General features: G+C 36.9%; 2 protein-coding genes across 2 annotated transcripts in view; one reads left to right on the top strand and one right to left on the bottom strand.

Annotated features, from left to right (window-relative positions):
- Positions 1 to 7,645, top strand: part of LOC110429201 (portal protein) — a 10,283-nt gene extending 2,638 nt beyond the window's left edge. Inside the window, exons 2-19 of the mRNA XM_021445110.1 lie at positions 17 to 151; positions 241 to 359; positions 586 to 750; positions 1,090 to 1,195; positions 1,390 to 1,495; positions 1,614 to 1,724; positions 2,349 to 2,512; positions 2,612 to 2,729; positions 3,872 to 4,096; positions 4,538 to 4,728; positions 4,942 to 5,109; positions 5,248 to 5,353; positions 5,574 to 5,711; positions 5,924 to 6,082; positions 6,221 to 6,427; positions 6,758 to 6,952; positions 7,045 to 7,116; positions 7,254 to 7,645. Of these exons, the coding sequence (XP_021300785.1) occupies positions 17 to 151; positions 241 to 359; positions 586 to 750; positions 1,090 to 1,195; positions 1,390 to 1,495; positions 1,614 to 1,724; positions 2,349 to 2,512; positions 2,612 to 2,729; positions 3,872 to 4,096; positions 4,538 to 4,728; positions 4,942 to 5,109; positions 5,248 to 5,353; positions 5,574 to 5,711; positions 5,924 to 6,082; positions 6,221 to 6,427; positions 6,758 to 6,952; positions 7,045 to 7,116; positions 7,254 to 7,412 (2,644 nt within the window). The 3' untranslated portion in view covers positions 7,413 to 7,645. The remainder of the gene's footprint in view (positions 1 to 16; positions 152 to 240; positions 360 to 585; positions 751 to 1,089; positions 1,196 to 1,389; positions 1,496 to 1,613; positions 1,725 to 2,348; positions 2,513 to 2,611; positions 2,730 to 3,871; positions 4,097 to 4,537; positions 4,729 to 4,941; positions 5,110 to 5,247; positions 5,354 to 5,573; positions 5,712 to 5,923; positions 6,083 to 6,220; positions 6,428 to 6,757; positions 6,953 to 7,044; positions 7,117 to 7,253) is intronic.
- A 181-nt stretch (positions 7,646 to 7,826) lies between these two features.
- The window catches only part of LOC110429351 (RNA recognition motif (RRM)-containing protein), a 9,056-nt gene continuing 1,176 nt past the window's right edge, over positions 7,827 to 15,706 (bottom strand). The window contains exons 3-4 of the mRNA XM_021445348.2: positions 9,789 to 11,008; positions 7,827 to 9,308 (exon numbers count right to left, since the gene is read on the bottom strand). Coding sequence (XP_021301023.1) covers positions 8,093 to 9,308; positions 9,789 to 11,008 — 2,436 coding nt within the window. The 3' untranslated portion in view covers positions 7,827 to 8,092. The remainder of the gene's footprint in view (positions 9,309 to 9,788; positions 11,009 to 15,706) is intronic.

Here is a 15,706-nt window from a genome sequence, read left to right as displayed (position 1 = left end):
ATATATGTTATTGCAGTGGTCAATATGCCTGGCAGACTTTAATTGCTTATGATGCATGCATACGGTTGTGTCTATATGAATGGGCAAGAGGTTGCCCTGAGGCACCTGAGTTTCTGCGTGATGAGTGCCTTCTACTCCGAAGTGCCTTTGGGTAGGTTCTGTCTAGTGTTTTGAAATTAAAGTTGTCCCATTAGCCTTTCAAGAATCTCTCAAGGTTTTTCTTTTTCTTGTAATTTATAGGCTACACAAATTTTTGTTGCAACCACGAGGTGTACAACCAGTAGAAGTGAGCACTGCTAAGAATGTGGAACAATTTTCATTGAAGGCAAAGAAGGTTGTTGGAAAAATAAGAGTGGAAGGTAAGGTCAAAAATTTTATGGCAACTATATATACAAATTTGATATTTGGAAAGATGGGCACTGGAATTACTGTCCGTTACAATACATTTATAAATTCATTATTTTTGAACATTTCATTCCATATCATTTCAGTCTCTTGCAATTTGAGGATTAAAAAAAATCAAATCTCTGTTGCAGAAAACTTCTCTTATATAAAAACTAAGTTGTAGATGTTGGATAATTGCAGTGAAGAAACTTCGCATAATCCCAAGGCGAAAACTTAAAGGCACATATTCACAGCGTAGTGCAATGTACATGCAAGTGGGAGTGGACTATGTCCGACACGTCTCATCACTCGTGAAAAGTGGCATGAATTCTCTTAAAGTAGCCTCATTTTCGGTGACATCTGAAGGTTTGTGTTTGTTATGAATATACTGTATTGAACCTATATCTGTAAATTAATGAGTAATAAAATAATCTTATATTTTGAGCTTACAATGAAACTTCCATCTATAACTAGTGTCGACTTGACTGTTGCTGCTTTGAATTTTGAAGTTATCATTGTTCTGATTGAACTCTTTTAAAAATTTAATTTTATTATGACTTTCTCAATAAATCTGCCCACCTACTAAACAAAAATGTTTCAGTCATTGCTCCTACTCTTAACAAAGACATGAACTACATACTTCTTTGCAACTTCCCTACCTTAATGTTCTTGCACAACTAATCTGTTGTCTTTTCTTATTTGCAGAACCATTATCTTGCTTATTCCAGCTAAAGAGTACTACAGAAGATACCAAAGTTGAACCAAGTTCCACAATCTGCTTGCACCCCGGGTGTGGTGATTACCATGTCTTGTAAGTTGCTATCTTATATTTTAGACTTGGGCTGGTAGTCTTTGGCTGGAAGCAAGTTTAATCACTTATCATAACTCATAAGCTATAAAGTTAGTTTTATGTGCCCATATCTTACTTGAATTCATTCTTGATAGTCTAAGATAAGAGTTATGCTCTGAATGGTAGAAAAATCTTACAATTGCATGTACTTTTAGTTTCCCAGAGACTGAAGCTGATGCTCTTTTGGTGGAAGTCCAAGATCAAAAGAAATCAGTCCAGGGCCGAACAACAATTCCAGTTTCATCCTTGACTGATAATCCCGTATGTATTGTCCTCTATCTTCAACAATCTGGTTTTTTAAGGGATAAACACCGTCCACCTATAACATAATGTGATTGACTAATCAGTATAATTGGATTTGATTGGCTATCCTGTACAGAATGATAGAATCAGATGGTATCCCATATACCATGAGGATGAAGAATGTGTTGGGAAGATCCAGCTATCTATTGGAAGTACAATTACTTGTGATGAGACGAGTCAGATAAAGGTATTTTCATCCTCTACTCTACTGAACATATTTCATTGGAACTACTTAGAGGATTTTGATTCTTCCAGTTTTCAAATATCATAACAATTTAATTGACTTAATTATAAGTGACAATTGGTGATAAGAGGACTAGATGTGCTGCATGGAATTTGCTTGAAAATAGTCTTTTTAGTCTCCAATGTATTGAAGTCTGATTTTACAAAAGCAGTTGTGTGCATTTAAGGTGTAAAATTGTCATCTGTAGAATTTTATGACTATTAAAATTTCTGGAGTTATTTTGGGAGTGGTTCAACTTTTCGGTACGTTAAATGCTAGATTTGTGGTTCCTCTGAGTTTTAGAAGCTGAATGATATTACAGATTTGATTAATTTAATTTGTTTAAGTATCAGATACTTAATGATAATTCTTGAACACTGACTAGCACAGTGATTTTTTAAAAATTTGACTGCTAGTTAAATAGTAGTTAGTTATTCAGTTTTCAAGATCTACAGCAAGAATTTCTGTTCGTATTGCATGGGCAGTTCTGTGGAGCTGGACTTGATTATTTAAGTATGTCTACAAGTGTGTAAACATATGGGTGAGCATGCATGAGTTTTCTTCACCTATTTTGTTTTCCTTTTTCAGAGTGCGCCCATTGTGGAGACACTAGCCTACGATCTACTCCTGGAGGCTTCAATGCGCGCACAGCATTTTCATTCCCAAAACTTGAGGTTACAAGGACCTTGGCAGTGGCTATTGACTGAGTTTGCAGACTACTATGGCGTTTCTGATTCTTATACAAAATTGAGGTAGTTCTAAGTATAACTTTTGTTTGCAATCATCATTTTATCTATCATGCTCCTTGCAATTTCCTTGTAATGTATTAACTCTCTTTGGTTTCTTTGTAGATATCTGTTACATGTCATGAATGTGGCCACACCAACAAAAGACTGTTTAGAGCTCGTGCATGAGTTGCTTGTACCTATTTTAAAGGCAAGGAGTGAGAAAAGCTTGACAAGACAGGAGGTAGGCATCTCTGATTACAGATTGCATTGATTACTTTAAAAATGATCTCATAGATGAAATTATTGTAATTCATATTATCTTTGAAATGATGTGGCTAAAGAATGACGATAATGAGAGGTTCCTTTAGAACATCACTTCGCTTGTCTTGAGCTACTGGTTCATTTCCCAATTCCCATGGCATAAGAATGTATTGGCCAAGGGTAACATACAATGCTCTTTAGCAATTACCTATGCTACTAATAATGATAAGTTATATTGAGGTTTGACAAGCCATGACTTTGTCATATATGAAGAGAATCACTTGTGTGGGTCCTTATCTGAAAAGGGATATCAATTCAATCAACCTTGAATCCTTAATTTGTTAAACGATAAGATAATCAGATGGTGCTTACGGTTTTATATCAATGGTAGGTTTTAAATAATTACAGTGATCATATATTTGACATGAATCATTGTGACCAACGGAATTAATTTGCCAGCTAAATCTAACTTTGCTTTCTATGCCCTTGGAGCAAGAATCATCTGTGTGCTGCCAGTTTTTATGTCCTGAAGTTTTAACAGTATTCTAGGAAAAGTTAACTTAGAGGATCTTTCATTAGTCAACTTTTTAGGCCAGGAATCTAGCATCACTGTGATTTCTTTTTAAAGTAAAATTTTCATATGTGTCCTAATTTGTTGATTAATTAAAGAATTATAGTGATCATATATTCGACATGAATCATTGTGACTGACTGAATTAATTTGACACTTAAATCTAACTGTGCTCTCTATGCCCTTGGAGCAAGAAGCTATTGTGGGCTGCCAGTTTTCCATATCCTGAATTTTTAACACAATTTTGGAAAAGTTTATTTATTTATCCTGGAATCTTGCTTCGCTGTCATTTTTGGAAGTCAAAACTTCGGATGTGTCCTTAATTTTTAGTTTTCTTCTATTGTCATGGGAAGTGTATCACCATTTTGTGAAATCACCATTGGAGAGTGGTTGGATTTGCTGCATCTCCAAATGATATACAGTAGGATTATGTGCTTCCATTCATTCTGCAAATGAAATGTGTTTGATATTTGTATGCTTCAGAAATTTTAATGTAAATATGCTTTTCTGAGATAGCTCACTGTATATAACCCCTGCCTGCTCTCTTCCAGAAAAGCATATTGCTTGATTGTGAAACACAAATTGAGAGTCTCTTGGCAAATGCTTTTGAGAACTACAAGTCATTAGATGCAAAATCTCCTACAGGGCTAGCAGAGTTGTTTGGCCCAACCCAAGAGAATGCAGCACCAGCTCTAGCTCCTGCTGTTGAAGTATACACTCTCCTTCATGATATACTATCTCCTGATGCTCAGACTATGTTGAGAAACTATTTGCAGGTAATTTCAGTTTGTCAATAATGACTGAACTTTCTATTACACAGAATTGAATTGCTACCATCTTTGGATAATGTGATGTGAATGAAAGGTTCATCAACAACCAGCCTAGGATTCTTGTTTAAAGCGGCCTTTTGTTCTGTTAAGTCATTTAATTAATTAGATAGACGGGGATTTAAATATTAATGTATGTGATTAATGGAAAGGAAAATTGCTTATGCTGCATTACTGGAATGTCCTTCTAAATTATTTTACTAATATTTTCTATGCCTCCATGATAGTTTACCAGAAAATTTAGATATGGTTGCGGGAAAGGAAGGCATTGTCGAATTCTGATCTTTATTTTCTTCCATGTATTAAAGCAATATCAGGCTTTTCTTGTTCTGCTCTTTGTTGTGATATTGTAAACAAATGTATAATGCTAGTGATGATAACTTTTTGCAGACTGCAGCAAAAAAAAGGTGTCGGAAGCACATGATTGAGACTGATGAGTTTGTTTCAAGCAACTCTGAAGGTTTTCTCTTGGACACAATTACCATCTCAACAGCTTATCTGAAGATGAAGAATCTGTGTATAAACATTAGCAAAGAAATTCAGGCAGACATCAAGATCCACAATCAGCATATACTCCCCAGGTACAGGCACATTTTAAGGATAAGAATTAAAAAGCTTATTCATGAAGGTTTCCAAAATCATGTGAGATACAAATAGATTTCATGTGCAACTCATGAAATGGCATTCATTGATTATTATTACTTTTTTAGAATGTGTGCTAAAATTTCAGTTAGCTTTTAGTCAGTAGCCAGTTTATTGTATCATGCCTTCTAACACATATTCCTCTGTTCCAGTTCAATTGACCTGTCAAACATCACAGCTGCAGTATATAGCACGGAGTTGTGTAACAGGCTTACTGGTTTCCTTGCCGCATGGCCTCCATCTAGTCCTGCATCACATGTTAATGAACTTTTGATTGCAATTGCAGATTTTGAGAGGGATCTTGAGTCATGGAACATCAGGTGTGTGATTAAAATCCCTCTTTGTATATGCTAGAATAAAATGCTTTATTTTTGCCAACTATGCCCTGGAACTTCACATTATGACCTAATATAGAGTTGAAGGTCTGTGTCTTACACACTATCTTCTGCCTGCTTCAGTCCTGTGCAGGGTGGTGTAGACTCAAAGACTTTGTTTCACAATTACATAATGGTGTGGGTAGAGGATATGCAGCTTAAGCTACTTGATCTTTGCAAGTCTGAAAAGGTATACTTAAATTTTTTTTTTAAATTTTACTTATGATCATGAGATATGTAACCCCCCCCCCCCCTCCCTCCCATACCTTTGCCCCCATCCTAGCCCCATGCCAAAGGAAAGAAAATTAATCGCTTTTTTTTTGGATACATGCATCAATGAGCTTGTACACCATCAAGGAACTGGGTCAACTTATTTGTTATGGTTGTGTTGGACTTTGTGACATAATCAGGTGCCATGGTCTGGAGTGACAACAAATCATTCCACCTCTCCGTTTGCTGAAGAAATGTATGAGAAGATCAAAGATTCTCTTAGTGGATATGAGGTGGTGATCAATCGATGGCCTCAGTACTCACTGGTCTTGGAAAATGTAATTTCTAACTCTTTTTGACAGTTGCTAGATCGTCTCTCTCTCAGTGTGCATGTGCAATTATTTTATGTTTAGCAAACACAAACTTTCATATCGTGTCTGTATGGTGGATCCTGTTTCTTTGCGCTTAGCGCTTCTTTACACACACTTAATTCCATATGAGGTCATTACTTCTTCATCTACTGACATTTCATAATTATGGTTTACTGAAGGCTGTTGCCAATGCGGAAAGAGCAATCATAAAAGCACTGGAGAAACAATACAATGACATCTTGACTCCTTTGAAAGATAGCATTCCAAAAAGGCTTAATATGCATGTCCAGAAGCTGACAAGAAGGCAGTCAACAGCACTCTATTCAGTTCCCAGCCAAGTGAGTACACCATAATCCTTATAATTAATAGCATGGTAGCAGTTGCCTATTAGGTCAACAGAATATTGAACTCAAGTCAATTGAGCCAGCAATGTGTATGGTTCTTACATATCTTACCAAAGTTATTCCTTTTTCCAGTTAGGAATCTTCCTCAACACCGTCAAGAGAATTCTTGATGTCTTGCACTGTAAAGTGGAGGATATCTTAAAATCTTGGGCATCCTATCTGCCTCTCATGGGAGACAAGAAGTTGCTGTTTGGTGAGCAGATGAATGGAATCACTGTGATGTTGAGGACAAAGTATAAAAATTACTTGCAGGCAACAGTGGAGAAACTTGTTAACAATGTAAGTCCTAATTAATATGATTTCTATGCTAAATTTTTAATTTATTGAACATAGCCAAGATTATATTGCTGTCGAACTCGAAGCATTGTTCAAGGGTATGTGCACAAGTGATGTTGGTTATCTCTAAAATGTCAAGCTAATTGTTCATTAAAATGATATATCAGACTCTTGAAATTAGTTTTGTTGCACCTGGATTTGATTGGTTATCCTGGTTTAAAAAGGCATTTTGAATTTTATTTTTATGATTTGAAAGAAAAAAGCAATTTACTCTATTCTTCCTTTTGCTACTAGTTCATCCTTAAGCTCTGAAAACAACTATGACTGTTTCAGACACAAGCTAATCGGAACACAAGACTAAAAAGGATTCTGGACGAGATAAAGGAGGAAGATGGGGAGGCTGAGATCCGTGAGAGAATGCAGATGCTCAGTTCACAACTGATTGACTCTATCTCTAACTTACATGAGGTCTTCACAAGTCGAATATTTGTAGCAACCTGCCGTGGATTTTGGGATAGGATGGGACAGGTGAAGACAAAGAATTATTGTTGATTCGACCCATTGCTACTTAGCTTTGTCTGATTTCTTCTAACATTGTTTTAATTAACTTATTGCACCAGATTGTACTGAAATTTCTTGAAGGCAGGAAGGAAAACAGAGTGTGGTACAATGGATCATATTTTGCTCTGGGGGTAAGTGCTCAAGTCCAACTTTATTCAACTTCTTATAGATTATTTCCAGTTGAAAAGGGATAGCATTTCAATCTGGTTTAGATGCAGATTTGCAGTGCAGTTTCTCATAACATTCTTTCTCTTATCTCTTTTTGTAGATACTGGATGACACCTTTGCTTCCCAAATGCAGCGACTGCTAGGAAATTTGCTCCAAGAAAAAGATCTTGAGCCTCCTCGTTCTGTGATTGAAGCTCGGTCTATCCTCTGCAGAGACACAGCTAATGCAACAGATGCATCCACCTACTTCTATGTCTGAGAAGCTGCCAAACCAACCTAATTTTTATGCACGTCCAGCACAGAGTGTACAGTCTCGAGATTTCAGTGCAAAATTCTGTTTTATTCTTTTTGTATATGTAAAAATACCCAGCACTATGCTGGAAACCAACACACCATGAAAGCAGTCTTATTTCCGTATGTCATCTTCCAAATTCTTGTATTCTTTGTTGAAATTGCCTTCGAAATATTTCAGTGATCCCAAAGTTCCGCTTTTGTGTAGTTGTTGCATAATCTCCAAATTAATTAAACTTGCTTATTATGTGTTCATTCTGTTTTGTTCATAAAGACATTTTCCATGGAACATTTTTCTGTAAGAAATCATTTTCAGCACAACAGACAAAGCTAGAAAAAATAGATCAATGCATCAAGAGAGAGAAACCTATGCTTTTGCAACTTCAGAAAGGTAGCTATCAACATGGCTGGCCTTCGACTTCGACTTGTTAACTGAGTAAAACAGGAAATACCTAGCAAGCAGCTTGATCACTAAACAAATCTACAAACATAAAGCAACGTAAGTAGCTGCCGAGGAAATACCAAAAGTGTGTGCCGTTTCACCCTCCTTATGCACAATTGCTAAAAACTATGGCCAACCCTTGAAAAACAAACCAGTGAAATTTCGTTAAGCTAACTGCTAAAAGTAACAACACATCCAGAACCTGTTCAAGTCCCTTTCCCCTGTTGAATTTGTTGAAGGAGAGCTGCTGCCAGCTGTAATGTTGCTTGCAAGCGTTTCTGTGGATCTGCATCGCCTTCTTCCTGCATACCATTACCTTGCAATTGTTGACTTCTTTGGGCTGCTTGAGGCACTGCTGCAACTGCATTTGAGGTCTGCTGCTGTAACTGTTGCACTCGAGAAAACTGAGATGTTGAAAGCTCAGGAGTCGCCTGATTATTTTGTAAAGCATGTCGCTGTGGTAGTCTCAACATGTCGGACTGGTCCATTGTGTTTGTGTGCCGAAAATTCTCCCCCATAGATACATTTGAAGTATTTCCTACTTGCCTCTGCTGCCCAATAAGAGATGATGCCAGTTGTGCTAGTTGTTCTGGTTGAAGGGCTGAAATAGGCATAGATAGAGGGACAGAAGATTTGATTTCCTGCACAGTGGGCTTGCTGTTTCCAGATAATGGAATACCTGAAATTCCACCAGTACTAAGATATGTTTCTTGCACTGCTCTTGGCATAATTGACTGATGTCCCTGAACTGCAGGATCATAAGTACTACTGGAAACTTGAGATGGAGTGTTTCTGGCACCAGAAACTGGATTCTGCTGTTCGTGAGAAGACCAGCTTGGTCCCAACATAGCATTTCGCTGGGAAGCGTGATCACGTCTGTGCTCATTATACAAGTCAGACACATTTCCAACAGAATGAGCTGACCCAGAAAGTGAAAGAGGTGGAGCAGATGTAGCCCCATTCCCTGGAAAGGAGATGTCTTTTTTTCCTGATCTACTTAATTCTGGATAAGATGTCATTGAAGGAAATGGCCCTGAAGGTGTTGATGGCTTTGCAAAAGATGTGTCACCATGAAAAGGTAACAAGCTTGCATCTTTTCTTTCATTTGGATGAGAAGACCCTAAACTGGAACCAGAATGCTCTAATCTCAAAACAACACCTGAAATGCTCAGTTTCCCAGGTACTTTCAGTACTTTCTCTGAAAAATCTGATGGTGGTACAAGAAATAAGGTGGTCTTATCATCTAATTTAGCAACAGCTGCCCGCTGCTTCTCTTCCAAGTAATGCATGAATTCATTGTAGAATCCCATGTCAGCATCACTTTCAGGGACAAAGAAAACAACCCAAGCACTAGATGCTTGATAGTAGTGCTTTGCAAGCATGTCTAGACCAGTCCTTGCCGTGCAATCTAAAAATTCAGGCCTGCAGCATCATGGTTGGGCTAATAAAAAATTTAGTGAAGTCCAAAGGGTAGGAGGGAAAGGAAATGAGTGCTTGCAGATGCACTACATGATGCCCCATTAAATCAACAAGATTCAGTCATTTTTCATAAAATAAATGAAAAAAATCAAATTTTTTTGTCAAGAAATCTAAAAATATTACGTGCATTACAAATACTTGCAGAGATCCTTCTACTTTATATTGTACCAGTAAATAGGAAAAAACATGATTAAATCTCAATTTATCAACTGAAAACAATACATTATTCAGTAAGGGAAACAAAATGGAACCATTCCATTTCATAGGACACCTAAATGCACCTAGGATGAATAAAGTTACTTAAAGCAAATGAATGACTACATGACAGCAACTAATCATTAATCAATATAGTGCCATGTTATCTATGAGAAAGGATACTGAGCAAAAAAAAAAAACTATGGGAAAGGATTTTCTACTACTTACAGCATGATGTCAAGGACTTTCCCAACAGGGAAGCATCGAGCACGACAGACAGGAGTTCCACCCTTGGCTATTGTCCCCTCCCACTTCCACTCTTTCAAAGATGGCGGATCCATTTCAGGAGTAAATCTTTTCCTTTCAATTACATTTGATTGTAGAGAACCAGATCCTACTTGAAAAGCATCGTAAGATGGTTTCCAGTGATCATTCCTTTCCCCATGAGTTGGAGCTAAATTCATTGGCCGATCAGGAATCTGTTTATACCCAAAAGCTCCAGGTTCAAAGTTCTTATCAAAGGCCTCAGATTGAGGAAAATCAGAGAGTATCCTTGGAAAAGCACGTTTTTCCTGTTCAAGATCAGATAAAGGATACTCCGGTAGCTCTTTCTCAGGAGGAAAGGAGCCAGTTTTCAATTTCTTGGTTCCATGGGTGGAATAGGTGTCTTCAGGCATATCCCATGGTTCTTCATAGTATGCAGTTTTCTGGGGTAATTTTGGAGGAAAGTCATGGAATCTCATTGGACTTTTACTATGTTCATACAAATCTTGTGGTAGTCGAGGATCAGGCCCCCCTTCTCCAAACCTCCAGGGTTCATATGTATTTCCAGCACTCCGTGAACTACCTTGCCTATTGAAACTATAGACATCAGAATCACCAGAATCAAAATTTGGCATATAAGGAGATCGGATGCTTGCATCTTCTGTTAACTCTGAAAAATTCCTATCCTGCAGAAAGTTCTCAGAAGACCCCAACCGACCATTTAACCTGAAATGAGGAGAGTTGGGGGCATTCACCGAGCCTCTTCCACTGTTGGATGGCCCGCCCTCACTCTTTGCAAAACAAATATGAACACGGGGGTTCCCAAATAACTTCCCCTGAAGAGTTTCTTTTGCCCTGCAAGCTGAAATTACACTCCTAAACCGAACAAAAGCATAACTACGACCTGGAAACACAGTAATCTTCTCTACCTCACCAAATGGCGAGAAAGCCTTCCTTAAAATCACTTCATCCACTTTCAATAAAGCTGGAAATCCTATCCATAGGACCTCACTGGGCTCTGCACTTCTATCAGTCATTTTTGTTTTGTCAGAGGCAAAATGTTCAGGACTAGCATGATGTGCTCTAGGGTCCCTTGGTGAGAAAGGGGACCCTCTTACTGTAGAACGCTGCTCATCTCGACGTTGCAAGTAGTCTTCATCACGTAATGATGTCGATGACTTGTCCTGTGATAAAGAATAGTACTAGGTAAGGGGAAGACCAACCCTTACTTTAAGCAGTCTTATATGATTTTAATCTAGATTGATTAAGTTTAAAAAAGCAAGGGTATAGACATCAAGTGGCTGGATATGGAGAAAGAATTAAGTTATGCCTCCATACCAGTGCATGCAAGAATAACCATTTCCACTAGCAAACACACTCTATAGACATATTGGACTACGGTATGGCAAACTTCCGGAGCTAATGAAAAATAGCCAGCCACTGCAACAATTCACCTCAAGATCCTACTGCCTCTGTAATCAAGGTGGAAGTAAAAACACCACCTGATGGGGCATTGTCTTGGAGGATTTTGACTAAATTTATCAAATAAGGTATCTCTTTTCGATCATGAGGGAAATGCTGCAGAGAACAAGGCTTTAAAATTGTAACTTGGCATTCAAAAGTGTTTTACACCCCCATGTATAATCAGAGTTGCAATTCATGAAGTGAAAAACACTGCCATGTAAAAAACATACAAAGTACAAGAATAGAAAGCAAAAGAAATACAAGCTATAAGAAAGCAAATAAATATGGAGTGCAAATTGTAGGACCTTCCAGTTGTGTCAAGCCAAATGCCAGATTACAGAACATTATCATGTTGTGTTTACCTAAACTTGCAGCTTCTAAATGGCTCGAGTTAATTATCTGCACAGAAAAATCCCTATTTTTCAATCACAGGAGCCACTTCATGTGTTAAAAGTATCTACTGTCACTTGAATAAAAGACCATAATTAGGTAGATCAAACTAACCAAATGTACGTTTCTAACATCAGCAACTTTCAAACATGATCCAGTTGAACCAGATTCTACCAGTTTACTAGTTCAAAAGCAGAATCATTCGCCTCAAGTTCCAGTTGCTGCACAACCAGAAGGTAGTCATAATCCTGAACAGATTCTAAACCTGGTTTTACTTAGGACCACAACATAACCATCATTGTGTTCCATTGTCAAAGGTTCCCCCCCAACCCTCCCCGGCGGACATATATATATATAATAATCAAACTTCCATAGACTGTCAAAAATTTAATCACCGGCAATTTCATTTCATTTTGAGCACCTCTTCTACTAACTCACATGCATACTCCAAATCTCCAATAAATAGAAGAAAAGCAACTAAACCTCCACCAAGCAAGCCCCAGCAGAGAAATCTGCCTGGTCAATAATGATGAGAGTACACGTTAAAGGCATTGGTAAGAAGCCAACAAAACTCTCCATTATGCAGAAATGGCATCTCCCTCCTCTAACTAAGAACCACAAAATATTCACACACCCCCACACACACATCTCATCATAAAAGCAAAACACTACACCATGGTTCACAGCACAGAGACACACATAATTGAATCATAAACTGCCACAAGCACAAGTACTCCTTATAGTTTGCCGAAAAGACAAACAAGTTCAAACATTAATTGGACCAAAAGTCAAACATATAAACCATGCTGTGAACTGACAGATGCATCTTTACAAGTAGAACAGATCAATGTTGTGAAAATATATAGGTTTTCAACACTTCTGAAGTGAATATGATCACTTAGATTTGCAGAACAGCAAGTCCATAATTGAATCACAAAGGTTCCCAAGTCTAATCCTGCAAAACTTGCTAGAAAAACTCTTATCACAAAGACCTTTTCATCTTGGAGAGTTGAGTTCTAAGAAGATGAAATATGGAAAGAAAAGCTAGCCTGCTCAATGTCTGTCTCTATTGTTTATACTAACAATCATTCAAATATAGTCTCGATCAAGGACTACTTAGAACTTCTATGACCAGATATACAGAGAAGACAGTTTTTTAAGCAATAAAGCACTGAGGCTTGCTTTATTTATTTACGTTATTCTGATTTTGTTATCTATTCTTTGTCTGTTGTCTTTTTCGGAGGGAATTGAATGTTGAAAAATAAGACAGGCATGCAAGATAGCAATTACAACATTTAGTAATCACTTTAACACAGAAACACTTCTTTTAACAGTCATACTTCATAATAATTAAGTAACAATTTGAAATTAAACTAAGAATGGTCGTTTAAGATTGCATATGGTCAATAGTTAGCATGAAAGTTATACTGAAGGTGATGACTAATTATTATGGGATTATAAGTTTACAAAACATTCCCCTCAATAATTTTAATGTTCACAAAATTAGCAATGTGTGCTGAGGTAAATCATTGGCTAGAGGAAGAAAGAGTAATCATTTTCATCTTATATTCCAATATGTCGCAAGTTGAGAGTAATTCTTGAGTTACTGTCACAGCTAAAATGATAACATTTCAGAGAAAAGAAAGATATTGACCTTGAAAGCAAGCTTGGCCATTTGTTAGCATTTGAGAAACATGTTGCTTACCAAGATTGGCTACTTGAAGTTATATTTTATGCTCTCTATCTTATGCATAGTCATCTTGCAATATATTCAGATATTTGAAGAGACTGTTGGTTATGTGATAGCCAGTTCCATGGCTCTTGTTGGCACAGTTTATACCATCTGCTCCAAGTTGCTAGCTATTAGAAGAGTCTATAATGTTCACTATGTAATCAATCATCCTCCTTTAATTGAGGAAGGCATTGTGGTGCTGCTTATGATTGGATTGGTTAAACTGCAAAGGATACTTAACAATAGTATCAATTTATCCTAAAAACAATGTCAATGATCTTCCCTCTACAGCTTCCACTTTCCAATACAGTCCAAGATTAGATATTTGAAGGTCAAGTTTCAACTTAGAATGGTGCTTCTATTCAAAATCTAGTAATTGTCAATTCCGGTCATTCTCCTTCTTCTCTCAGTTCCTTCTTTCCTTTATCTGACTTTATCTTTGAGATGTTATATTCTTTCATTATTCTTTATATATCTTTCAACAAGGATATCATAGTAGAACTCAACTAAGATCAGTTATTGCTAGCAAAGAAAAAGGTTAATGGCTCCTGCAACTTGTTAAATTACATTATGGTCTGTTATTCACTTAGACTTAACTCCGATGCAAAATAAGATGAAAGCTGGAATGTGCGTAATCTAGATCAAGTAGCACCAAAAAATAATTATTAGAAAACAACCTGATTCACCAGAGAACATATGTTGTTCATGTTCAAGTATCAGCTGGTATGAGTATCTTTATAGGTTGTGGAAGTTGAGGGAGAGAGATTTATTGGCAGCAGAGGAAAAGCTGTCTTAAATAAATTTTCTTTTCTTTCATGGAGAAAATTTTCAAATTGCTGCACAAGATACAATTCCTGTATCAACATAATTGATGATGGCCCTATATGTACCCATTCAGCTACTGGCATTAGAAACGGATTGCAAAAAACCTAAAAGGTCAAGCCTTTTCATCATACCATTAAGGAGAACCACTGGATTTGAACAACAAAATCATATGGAGTTTACACAGACACAATGTTCTGCAGCCAACCTGTATGGCAGACATGTTCTGCATGCTTAATGAGGTAGCAACAAAATTATGATACAGAGATCCTTTTTGATTTACCACCTCAATGCAAGATCTTCAATGTCAGAGTAATGTTTATTTGTTCAATTCAAATGTGTTGGGAATGATAATGTTCCAGGACAATAAAGTTTATCCATCATATTCAACAATTTTAACTTTCAAAAGTCCACTTCCCAGCACAGCTAAGTGCAATGAATGGATCTGAAGAAGCATTGCAGCAAACAGTTCCATGGAGAAAATTTATTCGTTGTCCCTGCTTTGCTTGGGAATATGCATGGAAGAATTGCACAAGATAGCATTAAAAGTTAATTATATTGAATGCATAACTAGGCTCCAGGAAGATAGGAGCCACTGATTCATTTACAAACACATTTACTGTGAAGTAAAATTTCCATATACAAGTCACTGATTATTTGGTCTAAACTTGGTGAGCAGTTGACTTCTAATCAACCTATTCAAGTTGCCATAAATTATAACTTGAAATTCTATGGATGTTAACAGTTGCATTTCATGCTGAGGAGTGCTCGGCAAGAATAGAGAAATTAACAAAGCAAGGAAGAGAGCTTATTGACAAAATACAACATCCATTGTAATAGAGAACCCTCTTTCAGTTTTATGGTCAAACAAAAATCTCTAGAAACCCGAGTGTTGCATTGGAAGTAAATAGCAGTGTTCCACAGACTATGCATCTTAAATGAAAAGCAACTAAAATGTTGTAATCATGCGAGTGGACAGCAAGTATTTTACTTTTGCTTTTCATTTATTATGTCATTATTCTTAAAATAATTGAGATTTCTGAATCTAATTAGATGTTTACAGTGTTGGTAATGATTAGTCTTGAGCCATAATACTAATTGCCAAATCAAAAAAAGTGTATAGCCTGTTTTATGCAATTAAGAAGACCATACTGAGCCTTATCAAAATCTTCACTCCATGGTGCTTACTTTAGTTTTATCAGTTACTAACTATGAATGCATCCTTTGCAGATAAAATTGTGCTGTGGAGGAGAATATAGTTTCTTAGAGTTGCTGCTACTGGAAGAGAGAAGCAAATTAAAAGGACTTCCACATAAAGAATCATATAATTTGCTTTGAGGCAGTGAACTTGAGTCTTGAATATGTTGATTCACACTTATTCCCAATATGTTATTTGTTGTTATGGCATGAATCTCCAAGAATATAAGCGTAGGAGGTCCTTTGAGTTGCCAACCTATAATTGTTCCATATTTCT

This window comes from Theobroma umbraticum, unplaced genomic scaffold (genome assembly GCF_002168275.2).
Source record: "Theobroma umbraticum cultivar Fairchild unplaced genomic scaffold, ASM216827v3 scaffold_44.0, whole genome shotgun sequence".
Taxonomy (NCBI): domain Eukaryota; kingdom Viridiplantae; phylum Streptophyta; class Magnoliopsida; order Malvales; family Malvaceae; genus Theobroma; species Theobroma umbraticum.
Note: the sequence above shows the minus strand (reverse complement) of the source record. Positions and strands in the feature narration are given on the sequence as shown.